We start from the raw sequence: 18,710 nt of genomic DNA on the forward strand, positions 1-18,710 counted from the left end.
CCATTATTGCTGAAAACACAGTTCACATCAGCAGGCATAAAAATACCAGCTTTGGTGGCACAAAAACCTCAGAAGGACACTGAACAAAATGGAAATGTCAGGCTGCTGCATGAGGAAAATATCCATGCCGCATATTTTCCACAGTATGATTAAGTTGCAGAGATAGAATCACCTTAATTATTAATAATTACATTCTTACACTACATTAAAAGGTTTTTTTTTTTTGGGGGGGGGGGGCGGGATAGGGAAGTGAAATATGTAAATTCACATATTAAGTGCTGTTGAAATTTTGCAAGTGGTCTTTAACTAGCAAACTGCATACGGGTTAAACACCTGTGTCGGGTACAGTGATTCCCTTCTCTTCACCTCCTCCCTCCCCAGTAAAGGAAACGCTGTTACAGTACCAAAGAGACCAAAGACAGAGGGAAAGCATCTTGTTTTGCCAAAACCATCCATCAGATTTATCCTAGGACTTACACACAGATTTTTTTGAAGCTGATTCTCATTATTTGCTCCAGAAAATTGAACACTGTTTATCATCAATTTCTTCAATTTTCAGGGTTAATTTGTCTGCATTATTTTGTTCAGGTTTTCAATTCTGATATAAAGCCAATTAGAACCAAACCGTTTTTAGTCATGCAGATGTGTATTATTAACCAGCAAGCACAGAGTATTAATCCTGCAGTTAAGCTGCTCTGCTCTTCCAGCACTGCAGGGCCCGAGAACAGGGGGCAATACCAAGCTGAGACATTACAAAGTTAAACCAAAAGTTGACTGAACAATGTGAGCAAAAAAAACCCAAAACAACCACATTAAAATATTCTTAAACACAGCAGAAAAAAATACACTTATGCTGAAAGTTAACCTTTTAAAAATAGATAAACGAAGAAGCGTACGTAATACTTGCAAGTTGTTTCTTATTATTTAACTCATGCATTTAACACATCACTGCTTAAAAAAAAAGCTAAGTGAAGGTGACAAGCTTTTCCATGAGCTGCTGGTCCCCCTGGCAGAGTTCTCACCCCACACCCCTGAACTCCCTAAGCCTTTCTAGCAGCTTTAAGGAGCATCCTTAAAAATAGAAAGAACATTTACGTGACTTCTCCTATCTAGGTATTTTAAATACCAGCGCTATCAGGCAGTCATCCCAGGAGGGACATGGATATGTTGTCAACAAAGAAAAGAAAAAGATAATGCCTTCGGTGCCCACCCCCTGGCCTGACAAAATCCAGGGCCTGATACTGGTCTCCATGTCAAAAATAGACAATCTGAAAGCAGCAAGCATTCCCCCACTTATCTCAGAGCTCCTTGTTTTGCAGACCGCACAGAGCACTTCAAACAATGACATCTGAATCTGCCATAGTTGAGAACAACTTTCTCTGAACCACAAGTGATATAAAGCACATTTCTCAAGGGCAATAGGAGCAACAAAGAGAAACAAACTCTACTTTAAGCCCCTTCCCTTGTGCCTGTGCGTTACGCTTCCAACAACATAGCACTGTCTTTACAAAGGCCACCCCACCACTCCGCTCACAAGAATTGAAATCAAACATCTAGATCTTCATCCGCCTTCTGCTAATCTACTCAATACTACACACACTGGAAGTATGAATACTTCTTGCAGAAGATCTAGCAGCCGCATACAGCAGTAACATATCCTACCACTCTTCATTTTTATGGACTCATAAAAAGTAGTATGATTAATTTTTAAACCACAACTCAAAATAATCGCAGTACACCAACACCACTGAATTAAACAAACACACTACCTTTTCTGATCCATTATCCTTGCTTTCCTGATTTCCCTTTGCCAACCGACGCTCAGTGGTTCCTCATGTCCTTGCTGAGCACCCACCAAAGTTTGCAGGGTTCAAGTGAGCGTTGTCCGAGCCGGGGCAGCTTTAGCCTCCGCCAGCAGGAAGCCCGGAGATAAGCACTGCCCTATGGAAAGTTTATCTTTTGAAAGGGAAAAAGAGGCAGGAACTGAAGGCTGGGACAGTCTGTAAGGTAACCACTTGCTATAGCCTGTAGATGAATTGTATAGTAAGTGCCTTGACAAAGACAGTCACTAGATGCCACCAATTGCTAATAAATTCATTTCAACAAACAGGTATCGGACCCAAACTTTTCCACTGCAGATTTTCAGCATTTTGTAGCAAAACTATAGATATCAGCTTCTGATATACTCCATTTCATTAACAGAAACCAGGTATCTGTTGTTGCTGAGACAGACAGCCTTCTTTGCTGAACGGTAGAACAAGTATTTTTTCCTTTAAGTCTGCCTTGCATAAGAAACAATTTTCCCCCCCATGAAAAATCTCTGGTTCCATTTAAAATTAGTACATTCTCTGTCCAGATTCTGTAAGCTGAGTGCATACCAGGCTTTTTCCAAGATTACTCAATAGAGAACTTCTAAAATGTTTCTGAAATACACATTCAGAAGCCAGGCTCTACAAACACCTCCGAAGCTGCAACTGTTTTAGGAATTCTGCACTGCGACAAGAGCACATGGCTGTGTAAAGTTGTTCTCACCACAAGAAGTGCTGAAGGATGGTTTAAAAAAGTGCACAAGAGGAGCAAAAAAAAAAAAAAAAACAACAAACTGAATGCGTCCATTTGCATTTTACTCAAATCTTCCCAAAAGGAAATCCTACCAGTAACTTTGATGTTTAATAGGAAACTTTAGCAATAATGAGTATTTACCTTTAAAAACCTTCAGTGAGAAAAAGGTCATTAAATCATGGGCTAAAAAAATACCTGCATGTAGTTAATGAAAGGATAGGTATTACTTAGCAGCAACTTGCTAGTCACAGCTAACAGTGCACCAGTGAAAAGTATAAAAAACTTCACTAACGCAGCAGCTCAAATTAGTGTTCTTCCACAAAAATCTGTTCCCAAATGTGCATTCCCTCTCATTTAAAATACCACCTTCACAAAGCTAACTGAATTTCTTAATTCTAAGCCTGGTTTACAAATTAAAAAGCATTCCATGTTAAATACTAAAAGTCAAGGCTTCTCCTGCACACACTCTGAAAAATAATTCCATCCAGCACTGCAGAGATTCAGACACGCCTGAGCAGCTTCGATCCATGTATGTTCAGCTTTGACCCGCCAGTCTCCCATCTGGAGAGTTCATTTGCCACTAAAAGCAAATTCCTGCTTTAGCAACACAGTTTGTGTTTTGAGGTTGGCTTTGTTTGTTTGTTTCCTCTGCCACAGGATCTTCTTGATGACAGATGGAGGAAAATGTGTTTTCCTTCTGTATGCATGCATGTAAACAAGAACATAGAAGAACAATTTAAGAATAAGCCAATATTTCTCAGAAAAATAACAGCTGCTTGAATTCATATTTATATGCTTATCACATCAGGAAATTGCTGCAAAAAAACCAGCACATTTTTCAAGAGCAGAAATATACAGTTCATTGAGTGAAAGTGAGCTGCGATCTGCACCGATGTGAGACCTGCGCTTAATGCAACAGCGCCGAAACAGAAAATCTCCAATTACAGCAGAGTCTCCCAAAGTGCAGCAGCAAATTGTTGTTGGCTGATAAATAACTATGTGTCTTTGCCCATACCATCCCCACCAGCTCTTTGCAGCTCTCCTTCCCTCCCAACCAGCCGAGGAGCTCTGCACACAGCAGCGTGGCTCAGCTACTGCCCGTGGAGCAGCTCTCAGCACTGGTTGATGATCCCATCTATGATTTCTGCCAATAATCACGTTTCTCTCTGCAAGTTGCACAAGCAATTAAACAGACTGCAGCTTGTGTTTTGGTTTTGTTCTGCTTTTTAACCCTGAAGCTCTACACATTCTGTGCACTGCGAGTTTCCTCCCACCCCCTCTGCTGCAATTTGGATCTTTGTCAATCCTACACAGAGGGATATCGGATAATGTATTTGTCACATGACATCTTCATAAAAGCTTCCACCTTTAAACAATGTAAATGTGATGGGGTAAAGCAAGCAATTTACGCAGAACTGCTTCACAGTCCTCTGTGTATCTTTCAGTCCCAAGGAGACAGCCACAGCATGCAGTCCAGCAGCATGGATTAACAAAAATCACCTACCAGGGATTTATTAGAAACTGGGGGCTGATGTGAGAGGAACAATGTAATTAAGACTTCTAAATGAACGTTTGCAACATTTAAAAAGAAAAAAAACCCTTTTCGTACCCGAATAATTTTTAAGCAAATGCTGTTACAATCACCTCATACTGCTCTTGCAATAAGACAGCGATATGAAGAGATTTTAACAATAAAAAAACCTTACTCTTACACAGCCAGATTTACCCCTCCAGATATCTTTCCTTTAAAATTAGGAGATGAGTGTAAATACCACAAAAACGATATGGGGAGTCAGCTCTTTCAAATACCACTTTGACCAAGTGCCTTTCATACCAGCTCTGCCACCTGAAGTCATGATGGATTTAAAAGCTGCTCTGATATATATATAAAAAAAAAAAAAAATCAAACTCAGGACAACCTAAATTTCTCAAGTTCTTACATCAAATAGCATCTCATGGGCTTCATAGTTACAAGCTGAGTATAATTTGGCACTTAGGGCTACAACAGCCATGGTATGCACGGGGAGCACTCCCCTCCACAAATATCCCTTGGGACAGGATTTCAGCTGCTCTTATACGAGCCCTTTATAATACAGTTCACTGCTCCTCCCCAGATGGTAATGTCTTTTACAGCCTCTCCCTCTTTCATCAACAGAGTACTAGAAAACTGTTCTTAACAACACTTTTCAGGATTTTGATAAGTGTTACATCTCCAGAACAAAAAGTTCTCTTTTTCTATCAGCTGTGGAGAGCTCTGGGCTCTTTAAAGCTGAATTTCCACTTCCATAGGCTTAACCCATTGCAGCCAGTTGGGTTTGCTGCTGTGATTATATGGAGCTTCTTGTCAATGCATCAAAGCAATAAACTTTTCTTCATTATACTCCATCTGTACAGTTTTGCTGGTGAGGAAGAAGCAGGCAATTCTTACAGAAAAAGGTGAAAACTGCTTGCTAGGTGAGAAACTAGGGATCTGGGAGATAAGAATGGGAAGGAAAAGCTGTGAAGAAGAGGAGAAATAGCAGAAGGAGAAAAGCATAGAAATGCCATCCCTTCTTCACCCTCCTTTGTCCCTATCACTGCGCAGCCTGTTTTCCACACACTCATCTCAGAAGACACAGAAAGAAGCAAAGAGTTTGTGTAACGTCGAACAACACAGTCACACCAAGGACTTGGAGGGCTGATGAATTAGAAAACGTAATGAGCTCTCTCCTGTTCTTCAATTTCCAAAAGCCACAGCCATTAATTCTGTTTTACACGACAAGCCATGCAAATCAGACTGGCAAAGCTCATTCATCACCAGCAATACTGCAGCAAGCAAAGGCAGCCTGGATCAGTGAACGAGTCTGGGCTGAGCAACTGTGGGCAGCAAGTGAGCAGCCACTGGTAACTGTAAAATGAGAAATGCACCATGTAAACCTCTCCTCATTCCTTCTTCCCATGCAAGTGGATGTTTTGAGGCACAACTGAGGAATCCCCTACAAATGTGATCAAGAGAAAGCACAAAAACAGCCCAGCATCGCCATGCAGGATAAAACTCAGAAAAGCAGTGTTTCCAACAGGCATAGCACAACCACTGAAATGATGGCAGTGTTAGAAACAGCTCTTCTTTGCAGAACACTATTCAGCTCCAGTTCTAAGCCTCCCTGCCTGAGGTGGCCAGAGCCAAGGAGCCTTGCAGCCATAGCAGTGTTTTCACATCCTTTCCAAAAGCTAGTTAATACCATGTATTTCTGTCTCTCTTACTCCTCTCTCCATCCCATTTTCCTAGGCTTAACAAAAGGGTAGGATAGCCTAAAGTAGTGCCTAGAAAGCCCACTCTTCAGGACAACTGCCAGTGGATTGAAACTTCCCACCGCAGCCCTAATCTCCCTTAAAGACTTCTTGGAGACAGGTTCAAGTGAGAAGCCCTACACAGCTGGATGCCAGGATGTACCAGGAGCTTTCACTCCCTGTGTACTCCCTAAATCTGGCCTCTGCACAGCAAGGCTGCACCTGTCCCAGCACAGTACCCTGGCGCCTTCAATTAATGCTGAGAAAATCCTGAGCTAAGCACCTACTTAAATTTGATGGGTTTGCCATTCAAATGATGGTGCGCTAGACTAATAAAAGCACCAGTTAGTAAACAACATTACTGCATGAACATGAGAATTATGAGTAACCACAAGCTGCAACCAAGTTGAACTTTGCCACCATGCCCACACAACTAGTGATGCAGGTTGTATTTCAAATCACTGCGAACAACATCTCTACTGCTTCTCCAAAGAACAGAAAAGGAGTTACAGAGTGCCACTAGAGAAACTCACAACTGAACAGATGTAAACTACACTAGAGCCCTTACGAAAATGGATTTAATTTCCCAAAGCATAGCTCGGAGGAGCTAATCCAAACTGCATACCTAGTTCTCTGAGAGCTCTGAGAAGCAATCAATCTTCTTGTTCACCAATGAGCTTTTTGGTAATCTGTAGTTTTCATAATGTAATAAAGAACATTTGAATTAACCAGCTATTGTCATAATAGCCTGTTGATCTTCTAATGGTCTCCTGGTTACTTATTGGGTATGACAGAGCATACAGTGCAGCAAAACCAGACAGCATCGATTGCATCACGTTCTGCCATCTGGAAAACATTACAAGATAATCACTAACGCTGTGAAGTCTCCCGAATCTATTCTTCATATACAACATAGCCATCTGAGCTCCAGAAAAAAAAAAAAAAAAAACGGCTGAAGAGTGATTTGCAGAATATGTTAACTGAAATCCTAAGCAGGATACTTAGGATTTCATTTTTAAATAAAGCCCATATCTAAGTACAAATTTAAATTTCAGCTTATACCCTTAACCAGATATGTACAAATATGTATGTGCAAATCTCCGCTGATAAATTGTGCTGTTAAATCCATTCCTGCGGTGGATTTCTTACCTCAGAGAAGCAATAACTGGGATCTAGTTTTTCAGTACTAAAGGTGATTAGCAACTTCTGTTTGATACTGAAGTAGAATTCAAGAGTGTGTTGGCATCTGAAAGCAATACAGGAACTGGGTCATTGTCTCCAACCACCCAGTGAGTGCTGGAAGAAAACAGCAGCGAACAGAGCCCAAGGGGCTCTAAGTTGCCACAGGGCTGGTAGGTGCAGGAACAGTTGCTCACAGGCAGCTGCTGAAGACAAACACTACCTAAAGAATGCATTAGAGAACCCTGCAACAGCCCAACATTGTGTTTTGCACAGTCATAGTTGCCTTTAATACAGCCCACCTTCCCTGCCAGGAATGCCCAACACTGCCCGTTATTTCAAGCCCACACCAAGCACACTGCAGAGGAGAGGCTGGTGTGCTCCTGCCAGCAAGCAGCCAGCACCACTTCTGTCACATACGGCACTTCAGGCAGCAGCACCTTGATCCATTTCTGTAAGCCTTGAAACAGGGCTGAAAGCCAGTATGGGTCAGCAGCACGCAGCAGAGAATATCCCCTCACACACAGATCCTCCTGTACTCCGTGGTGTTTTTTTTTCCATGAAGACAATGCCAAGCCCTGACAAGGCAACCTGTGCAGAGTTCAATAGATGAGATCTCTGGACTGACTTTCACATTTCCACATCTTGAACACCTCCAAGATTGGTGACCGCCCCTCTCCCTGGGCAGCCTATGCCAGCATCTCATCGCTCTTTTGAAGAATAAACTTTTCTTGACATCCAACCTGAACCTTCCCTGGCACAACTTGAAGTCGTTACCTTTTGTCCTATTGATGTTGTCAATGTTCTCAGCAGCTGAACTGTTCTACAGTCCTCAACATTCAAACAATCATCTCACGATAACCTAATCGCTAACTTAATACCAATGTGGTAAAATTCACAGAAGGAATACGTGATGGGGATTACATGGTGCAATGGGTCACGCAATAATCTGAGATCTCAACTAACAGAAAAGACAATGCATGGGAGGAATTCCAAACAGTTTGATTCTGGCCACTTTTTAAATGCCTTAAAATATAAAAAGTTTCCATTATATTAATATTAATGCTTTCATCAAATGATATAATCATTAAGGTTAGAAAAGACCACCAGGATCATTCTTGGACCCACACTGCCCCCAAGACATGTTAAGAAACCACTGGACCTTTTGGACAAAATTATTTGCTATATACAATTTTATTGTAACGCAGCTCAGGATTGATTGGAGAGCCATTTTTGAGGGACACAGTATTTATACACTGGAGAGAGGTTAGGAACAGATATCCAGAATAGTGGATGCTCTCTAAAATAGGAGTTGCTTAAAAACTGCATGTAAGTACATAAACATATGTACCAAAAAAACACATGCACACATTAAAAATATATGTATGTAATATTTAAGTTATAAGAGTAATGTTGAGACACCTCCTATTCCGTCTATGCAATATGCAACACAACCATATTCTTCACTCTGTTTTTTCTCAGTCGCTGCTATCAGATGATGCGACAGGAATCTCTGTATTATTTTTGTACGCTTCACTTAACACCACTTTTACGACCAGGCTCTTCAGTTTTATTATCCACTTAAATTCCACGAACCATATTTGGAAATAAAAACAATTATTCTTTGAATCAAGTCTACTATTCAAACTACTTGAAGCAACAGTAGGAAGTAAACAATAACTTTTTTTCCTAGACTCAAAATAAATGGTTTTGCTCAACTAATAAGTCTGTTTGAACTATGTCTACAGCACTCAAACATATTAATACTCATAGTAATAAGAAAGAAATACGGTTCTCCATTCTCCAGTAATTTAACCCAATCTGTTGAAAAGGATGTGAGAGAATTAAGTGTCTCTCTGAAACAAGACAGAGGTTGCAAGATATTCTTAAGTGGATGTAGCAGTCACAATCGTTTACATGGCCCCACTGAGAAATGTACTTTTCAGACTGTTCAAAAGTACAGTCAGCAATTCTACCAGATACACATCATACCCATAAATTTTTATTTCCCTTTCATTACTCTTCAATCAGTTTTAAAGGTAGCAGCTTACATTTAACAGATGAGTGTCACTAAATCAAAAGCTGTCCAAACTTCCTACTGTGGATAAACATACATACAATGGCTGCTTGCCCATGACTGGAAGTCATGAGTGCTTAATGCTGTCAGGTGCCTCATTTCCAATGACAAAAACAATGTTCCAGAGGACAAATTCTACAGGCTCAATTTCAAGTGCATTAATACACAGACACAGCTAAAAGTCACTGATTTTGTCAGGATTTGGGCACTTCTGAAGCAGTGGGGCTTCAGGAAAACAGCACAATAAGAAAGAGCATTTACAAAAGCAAAGCAAACAAAAGAACACAATATTGAAAACTGAACAGACGATGATGTAGGGGAAGATGACAGCAATAAATGTTTTGTGGATAATGCCAATGCAACATTTCTAGTACTAGAAATATGGTAGTGGGTAAAGAAAAAAATCTATGAGTTAGCCATTATATTAGCCAACAATATTCACCATTGTTTAGCTGAACATCATGTCTGTATTTAACTCTTAAATATGTATTTAACTCTTAAATATTTAACTCTTAAATGTCTGTATTTAACTCTTTCCATTTCTGAAATAATCATGTAACTTGCCTGTAGGTTAGAGGTTTACACATTTATTTACAAGACTACAAGTTATAAATCAGAAATCAAGAAAGGGCAACAGGACATGATGGAGCAAGAAGGGCAAAAGGGTAATGGTCAGAAGGATGTACAAAGGAGATGGTTCTCCAAGAGCTTTCTGGAGAGGGTAAGGAGAGTGGGTGGAAACTTGGAATGAACTGGTGGCCAGCTGTTCCAACACAGAGATTGGCATGGGAAGATGATTCCAACAGACCATGACTCCATATCTGTGTTGCTTAACATCACTGTCTAGCTATCCACCTCTACTGCCACTATACACCATGAATAGCAACATGTCTCTCACCAGCAACACAAACACGCTGCCATCCAACATACATATGCACATGAAAGCTCAGGTATTTCTGGTAAGTGAAGAGGGAAATACAGAGAAGAATGTCAACCAGATGAACAATGTGTGGGGTTTGCCCAGATAGATGTAACCACTCTTACTGCTGTCTCCAGGCACCAGCTGCCCTAAAGTCAGCCTGCAGCAGTCTGCTCACCTCTGAGGTAAGACTCAATACAGATTCCCATATACACAACCCTGGTGTATTTGGACACCAAAGGAAATACCTCTCACAGCTTACCAGCTCATCCAGCTTCAGATCACTACTGATACAATAGAACGGAGCTTGATGTCTGCTTAATCATCACATAGGATTTCCCCAGGCACAGCTGCTCTACTGACAAAAGCAAAGAAATCAGGCAAACACTGAAAGACAGATCATACATCTCCATTTTGAACTATGCTTACTATCACTGGTCCCAAAAAGAAGATGCAAAGAAGCAAATGCTCTCAAGAGACCCCCATGAAAGGGGCCAGTTGTGAAGAAGTACCACTACTCTGGGTACAAGAGAGACCCACAGGTACAATCTGTTCATGAATTTCCCAATCCATCAGGTATCTGATGTGCAGACATCACATGGGCAGACAGACAGTTGCCCCTTTCCTGCGTATCCCTAAGTACAATGACAGATCCTTAGAGTAGCGGGATGGTGTTACGGGTAATGCAGGGAATGCTTTGGAGGAGGAAAGCACACCCTCTGCAGGCTGAAACGAGCCTGGAGAACGTGGTTTCAACGAGCCAAGAGCACTCGATCTCACCGTAAAGGCATTTTCAGTACATTCACTGAAACAAAAGCAGCCAAATTCCACATACCCAAATTAGTGAAAAGTATGGCAAAACCATGGTTTGTGAGCAGTTCCACTGCTCATCCTGAACTGGGGTCACATCACCACTTCCCCCCAAACACAGAGGAAAAGGCACATAAAATAAATAGCAGTGAGCTTCGATGAAACAAAATACAAAAGAACAAAAGAAACAAAATATTTTAGGGGTCACATCACTTACTAGTATTAAGAACAAGTGAAAATTACGAATTTGAAATCTGTATTTTTTTTTTAAGCTAGGCTTCTCTATGATGTTTTCCAGAAGAAAATCACAGAACAGATATGAAAAGCATCACTTACTATTCTCTTTAACAGATCCAAATAGATCAAGCACTTACCATAAGGCTTCCATCGCTGTAAAAACTACTGAACTACAAATTATGCACAACATTAACAAACATTGACTAGCTCAAGAAAAACACACTTTTCCAGTGAATCCACAGAAAGGATGAATGTAATTATAGCTCAGCAATTTGAGAAGAGGATATTTTGAATAAGTAGGTAATTAAGTTAAGAGAGGCCTAAAGAAAGATTTCACACTCACATTCATATGTTGAAGCAGTTTAAAAATAGAGAGCAAGAACTGCCTGACTTCACCTTTTAATTTTAGCTGGGTGATGAGCTGGTCCCAAAGACAGAAAGGCACAGCAGGATTTTTTCTCAGCAAAGTGCCCTTCGTATCTTTATGTGAAGGAAATGCAGTATGTTCTATTAATAACCAGCTATAGCCCTAGATAAGTCTAGGCAGCCTTTCAATCAGGAAAAGGTTCTGTTTTGTTTCTCCAAACCATTCACACTCTCAAAGACGTACACACAAGCTGCAGAGCCTCCCAGCTCCTGTGGTTGCTTCGCAGCTTGATTCCACTTGGGGAAAAGATGTCCAGTTTGCCATCAGTCACCTCTTGCAATTATCAAAATGGCAAATCATTACAGTGGGGCAGGGCTGAAACCCTTTTCTGTTCAATAGCATCACACAGAACTTCTCTGACTGTCAGGAAATGGTACTGGAGGATAACCAGCACTCAGATTATTTTACCAACATGTTCTTGCTAAAGTGCCAGCTATCTTAGCAGAGGGTAGATGGTAGTTTTACAGCTAAACACCCAAGTAAGAGCCTGAGTTAACACTATAGGGAAAACAAGCCTTCTAAACTCTCCCTTCCATGATTGCATTCCCTCACTTGTATTTTAGACCAACAATCAGCAGCGGGACTCCAGATGTCTTTGTCCCTCACACAATTACACCTGTCCTTTTAATTATACATTCCTGCTAGGCTTCACCTGTAAACTTGCTAACCATGTCAATGCTGATTCACACCAGCTAGCTCTCCCAGTGAGCATTTCCCAATTTTAATTGCCATACAGACAGACTGCAAACTGGTTAAAGTTTGCATCAACACCCTGCTAGGCAGCTGTCACTAAAAGGGCACACCCTGCCATCCTTATCTACAGCCTGTTATCTTAGCAAGCTGCCCAAAAGCACAGGAGGTCCTTGCTGCTCCCTCAGTGTCCACTCATTCCATTCTTGAAATAAAACAGAGCACGCTTATGTCGGTGAATCTAAGATGCAGCATTCTCGTACCTATATTCCTAGTATCTTTTGTTTGTAATCCTAAAACTGCTGTATTCTTCTTCTACAAGCCTACATCAAGCCTAAGCCAGCCACGTGTGATGTTCCACATTGTTTCAAAAACTTTCCATTACAAAGATACAGATGAAAGGCACTGTCTTTTCCCCGAGCTGAAGCACGCTCTGAATTTCATTTATACAGACGTAATGAGCTCATTTATCACTCCTAGCATTTCTAGTTTAGGTGTCGCATACCAGAACAGGCCCAGGCATCAACAGCAATCCCCACCACAGGAACAACACCTCCCACTTGGCATCTTGCATCAAATGCACTGAGAAGTAAAGACTGAAGAGATGACCAATTCTGCTTCTTTTACTGAAGACATTTGATCAGAGATGCCTCCTTGCAAGAAGGCTGTCACCCGATATTCTTACTGCCTCTTGTGTAAGCTCAACACAAAGTTTGTAGGACGAGATCATTACTCTCTGTATCACTACTTATAGCTGCTTACTCTATGCTTATCCTAACACGATCTTAATCAACAAAGCCTTTGCTTTCTCGCTCAAAGGAGCTTTTAAAGGTGAATGAAATTTCTTTTCTTGCTCTAACAAGAATTAATTGAAAACTTATTTAAGAGATCAGCACTAATTCTTCCTTCCCTTTTCATATATAACTCGGGTGTCAGAGAAGCATTATCTATCTGTGGAATGAAATCAATTGCAAGTTCTACCTAATAATGATCAGTTTTACATGGCAGATGACCAAGAGATTCATAATCATCTAGTAACTAACCAGGGTCAGGCTTTTCTAGAAAGGGAAGCAGCAGCTGTTCAGAAGAGTTTGCCACCAGCCACCCCCTTCTCCCTTCAGCAAGGTAACATACAGGACTCCACCAAGCAGCAAGTGCACCCTTGGCAAACAGATTTACAAAAGAAATGTACACAATTTTCGTTAACTGCCCAATCAGCCAAACTAGAGCTTGATGCCAGAGCCCATGTAGCTGTATCCAAATCCAAAGCAACAAAAACCCCTCCTCTGACTTTATCAGGCTGCATTAGAGGCATCTTCCAGAACAACACAGACAATTCAGCATTCACAGCACTGGTTTTAACGCACAGTGGTAGAGCAATGAGCCAAAAGTGGATATGCTCTACAAGCCAGGCTCCAGCTGCTGCACTGACATCATGACCACAAGTCCCATTACACAAAAGACATGCTGCTGCTCTCCCTGTTGCTGCCCATGTTGGAGAAAAGAGTTCTTTTCTTAGAGAGATGGTCACTCCCAGAACTGCCAGCTTTGCTACAGCTAAATAAGTAAAATTACCTCAGATTTTAAATTAAGAGCTGTCTGTCTCAGAGCTACACACAACTCCATCATGTTTAAGCTTGAAGATGCCACTTCCCTGCCTCCTTACCCACTCCAATGAACAGGAACAGGAGGAAGGACTGAAAAGTGATGTGCTCCAGGTGTCCAACTCCGGGAACACCTCAGCCCAGAGCTGGGGTCCATGTGCCACAACTCACACCCCTGGATGCTCTGCCTAGTCCATGAGCAGCAGGCCTCCTCCTGCACTGGGCTCTGTGCAAGCTGCCAGCTTGGAGTAAAACATGGACTGTCGTGTTTGCTTCTAGAGAGGGCTCCCTGGCATCCCACTAGGAGGTGAGAAAACTAAATATAACAGGCTTAAAACTACAATTATTGTAGGGGAGCTTCCCAGAGCTGCTCTGAAGCTCCTAATGGTCTGCTGAGGATTTATGGATCAGCTGTGAAAATGTACTCAGCTAAAACTTGCCAGTCAAGTCCTCAGCGTAGGAGCACTGCTATCAACATTCAGACAATATGGCTCAAAGTGACAGAAGCACCAGAGCCAAAGAGTTGAAGTGTTGAAGGACATAAGAAAAAAAAATCCATTATTCTACCCAGATCAATAAGAAACACGGCAGGAGTCTCCCCTCCTGCATTTTTCTCTGTACAAAAGGGCCTTTAGTTCTACAGAGCCGGAGAAGATGACTGAGCAGCGCTGTGTACTGGAACAGGCACTGTGCTGCACAGCACAGAAACAGCTACAAATGGCCCTGCCCTGGGGCTCGAAAGAGACAGAGCTGCCACACACAGCCACCACTGAAAAGTTTTACACTCGAGTACTGTTTTTTAAAAGCCTCAGGTTACTAATACTGTTAAAAAGCACACAGGAGTGCAAAGCAATACTCCACAGCTTCATGCTCGTTTTCAGAAGGAAAGCTCCAATGCTGAAACACAAAGTCTCTCCTCGCTATTTTCTTAGATTTCTAAAATACTGCATGTTTCCTGTCAATACTTATTGTGCCTAATGATTCAGTGCAAATTCCAAGTGACCTGGCAGACAAAAACGAGGCAATAAATATTCATGGAGGCTTGGGTGATGGGATCTGATCCTCTAAAGCCTTATGCACCAAAAAATAATCCTCATGCGTATGAATAAGGCTTTGCAAGATCAGTCTTGTAGTATGTACACTATCAAAGTATGTGCACTATATCCAAAGAGGAATTTAAGTCTTATTTACCCCTGACAAGCAAATGGGTAGAAAATGGATAGGTCACTTACAATACATACATACATTATAAGACACGCACTGTCTCGCACAACTATAGATTAACCATTTCAACAAGGTGAAATTAATCATTTCTAGTCCTTGAAAAATTCTTCTTTACTTCCCACCCCCCCCCCTTCAAGGAAAGTGAATCTTTTAATACTTTGTAATGAAGAAGAAAAGCAACCCTCCAAAACAGAGGCTATAGGAATGAAGCAGTCTTGGAATTCTGATCTACCAAAGGTAACACATTTTTATTTTACTGTCAGCTACAGAGTGATTAGTCAGCACTTCTTACTTCATGAGCTGGGAAAAAAGGTATGTTTAAGTAACATACAACATGGTGCAGAAAATATAAAAGCTGATTGGATGCAAGTACAGCAGTGCTTATATTGCTTTGCTTACATCACCTTCAGACTCATTCAACCAGAGAGTCAACCAAAGTATTTTATAAGCACCATCCCAGCCAACAGTTGTTTTTATCTGTTACTTACAAATACATTCCCCATCAGACACCTCAGTGACACCCCCCAAAGCACAGTACACATCAGAACAACCCGAGGCAAACCTCTTGTGCCATCTCAAGCAATAGGGAGTGTTGCTAAAGGATAAAACAGTGACCTTGAAAGATGAGGTCAATAAAGAGAAGAGTCCAGTGGTTGGTAGTTGGTTGGCAGAACAGAAGAAGGCTGTAGGTGACCTTACAAGAATGTGCCACTAGCAGGGCACAAACGGATGGTGCAGAGCACATGGCTAGCAGGAGTGTGAACATTATGATGTGTTAATGGAAGAGCTTGGGAGATAAGAGGGGCACAGGGCAGAAAAATACCTCGTTCTACTCTGCTCATAGTTCTCTCCAATATTTTAGGAGGGAAGCGCCACCTTCTCTTCAGATCCCTTCCTCGTATATAATCTGCAACAAAGAGCTCTCGTGTGGGGGAGCAGAGGAAATCCAGAACTGCAAACAATGCAAACAGAAGAAAAAGAGAACCATAAAACTTGGTCAGTGTAATGAGCTGTACACACCAACCTAACAAATTCACTTCCCCTAAGGGAAGAACACATTAACTGGCAAAGACAGAACCAACACCTCTTACCACTGATATATGGTGGTTAATTTACTGCTACTTTCCAACTCTGCCTACAGAAAAGTATTATCTCTACAAAAGAGATTTCAGCTGTCGTGCCACTTCTTGCAGAAATGCTGAGTCTGCTTCTTAAAGCAAATACAGAAACATAAGTTAAAAAAAATAAGAGCAAGTCCAGCACATCTCCAAGGCTCTATGAAATGGCTCTGCTTCACAGACACCACCAACACCCACATCTCCCCACCACAAGAAAACAGCCACAATGCACAGAACTGTACCAAACAGCATCATCATCAGTCAGAGCAACAAAAGCACGACTCAATTCCACCCCAGCCCTGCTCATCTCCCAGCACAGGCATACAAAGAATGAATATATCGGCTTCCCTGCAGCTCCTATGACGCACAAGGCAAAATTTGTGGTGTAATTAAAATACATTAAAAGTTACATTTCACAAGAACGCATAAAAAAGGAGCAAGTAGCAACAAAAGTAACTGCCTCCTGCGCTCATAACAAAGTACTGACCCCTCCTGCAAACAAACATTTGCCCCTTTGCGCCGCACCAGTATATTGAGCTTTTATTTTGCACTTGTTCTGAACAGGCAAGAGGCATTTGTAAGATGGGCTTGGCTCAACTTGTCAGAATGGGACAGATATTAAACGTCTCCAAAACCCAAGGGGACAGATTTTCTGCTTTCACCCACTGTGCAAAGTGACAGCTTCACAGTGACGGGTCATTAGAGTGACAAAGAGAAAGCAGCTGGGTGTAGAGGGGCAGAGGCTAACAGAGCGATTACACCCTTACACCAACTATACAATGGTATGATGAATGGAGGGGGGGAATTCAGGGGAATAGATTCAGTCTGATAAAGCATCCAGCTGCAAATCCGATGGAAAGATTTAGTTTAAAAATAAAGAAGGTATGCTCTTTGGAAAGAGCAGATTCTATCCAAAAGGGTATTTTAAAGCAACCAAAATTATTTCTCACACACACAAAAAAAAACCAACATCTCTTGCCCTCTTACAGAAGTTTACACAGCTCTCTCTGAAGCATAAATCTATGTTTCAAGATCCAATCCCTCCCATTCTGACAGTATCAAGAAAGAGCATCTGCACCCACCGCCACTTCCCTTTCCTCCAGATAGGGTTGGAAAGGCTTCAGCACATCCCCACAGAGCTGTGGTAGCTCAGCTAGGTGGACACCGGTCGGTATCAACAGCTGAACCAAGAGCCCCAAAAGAACACATTCCCATTGATAGGAACAGCAGTGTTAGGTTTCCAATAAAAGAGCAAGATCCAGGCAACTTAATTACAGCAAAGAGTTCCATTGCCACATGTTGCATGCCACAAAGCATTTACTACATTGCTTCTCATAAAAATGGGTTACTTTCATTTTTACCAAAGTCAGTACCACTGCTATTATCTCCACTCCCACTTAAATGTGGGAAATGATTCTGACATTTCTGGGCAACTAAGAATTTATTGATAACAGATGATAAATGCCAGACTGCATAGAGTGATGGCACTTCTAAATTAGTTTTTCCTGTGTACCTCTGTAGTCCCTTTTCAACCTCTGAATGCACTTTACTGAACTCCTGTCCCAAGATGCTGGTGGGTTCAAGAAAAAAAGAGTTCAAGAAAAATATTTTCTTAAAAAATAGGACAAAAACATCCCCACACTTTCAGTCATTTTTATTGAAAGCAGAATACTCATAGAATTAATTTATCTTTGATCTTAAGGTAACATCTTGTCTCAGGAATAGGTTATATGTAAGCAGATGAGTTTTCAGGGCTCTGTCAGGTGGGGAAGCAACCCAGGTGGTGGAGCTGTACTTTAAAAGGCAAATGAAGAGGGAAAGGCTGGGTCAGTAACGCTGAGGCGAGGAACAGTGAAAGCAGTGTTCCTCTCAACGCCCCCTTGTTAAGTATCAGCTTTGCCTTCGCCATATATGCCAAACTATTTGCCATGACTAATGTATACAAGGGGAGTACATACATATTTTATCCCTCCTGAGAGTCCTCAAGTTGAAAAAAAAAGAATAGAGAGAAGAAAATGAAAAACCCACAAAATAGATGCAGTGAAAATAAATAAATAAATACCCAGGGCACCTGCTCCAATGTAACAGATTTACATTAAAATTAAAGAAATAATAAAAAAGGCTGTTATTTTTTCCAATATTTCCTCCCCAGTGCTGTAGGAAAGGAGAGCTCAGAGTGCCTGCCCCCAGACCTGGCACAGGATGATGACGACTGGGGCGCAGATGTTGCAAATTCCATCTTCCTTCCAGAGGAGTTCAGAATCTGTGGCACAACCCATCAGAAAAAAAAACGTTTTCACTTTGCTTCCCCCCCTCCCCCCACTGTTTCAGGATGCCTTACTCCATGTGTAAAACAAACACACTGGCCTGTATCAACACAGGGAACGCAGAAGCACTCCATCCCCACTGGGCACATATTACCCATGACAAATCATTAGAACTGAAAGCAAGCAACTAGCCATTAAAACATACAAAGGGATTGCATTTCGGTGCAATCAGGTCTCCTGTAATTACAGAGTCCACTTGCAGCACTGTTTGCAGAGAGCACTCCTCACATAAGGCCCTTACTGCCAGGCTGTGACCAGCCCTCACT

General features: G+C 41.5%; 1 protein-coding gene across 3 annotated transcripts in view; it reads right to left on the reverse strand.

Annotated features, from left to right (window-relative positions):
- The window catches only part of RBM20 (RNA binding motif protein 20), an 87,399-nt gene that overhangs the window by 66,271 nt on the left and 2,418 nt on the right, over nt 1-18,710 (reverse strand). Inside the window, exon 1 of one of the 3 annotated variants that reach the window (XM_065746624.1) lies at nt 1,770-1,886. The exons of the other annotated variants lie outside the window; for them this stretch is intronic. Within the exon in view, the coding sequence (XP_065602696.1) occupies nt 1,770-1,783 (14 nt within the window). The 5' untranslated portion in view covers nt 1,784-1,886. Of the gene's footprint in view, nt 1-1,769; nt 1,887-18,710 lie in introns of those variants that run through there. 3 annotated transcript variants of the gene reach the window in all.

The sequence above is a fragment of the Cyrtonyx montezumae genome, unplaced genomic scaffold, assembly GCF_038088225.1.
Source record: "Cyrtonyx montezumae isolate F1298 unplaced genomic scaffold, pur_monq_1.0 scaffold_4, whole genome shotgun sequence".
NCBI classification, from domain to species: Eukaryota; Metazoa; Chordata; class Aves; order Galliformes; family Odontophoridae; genus Cyrtonyx; species Cyrtonyx montezumae.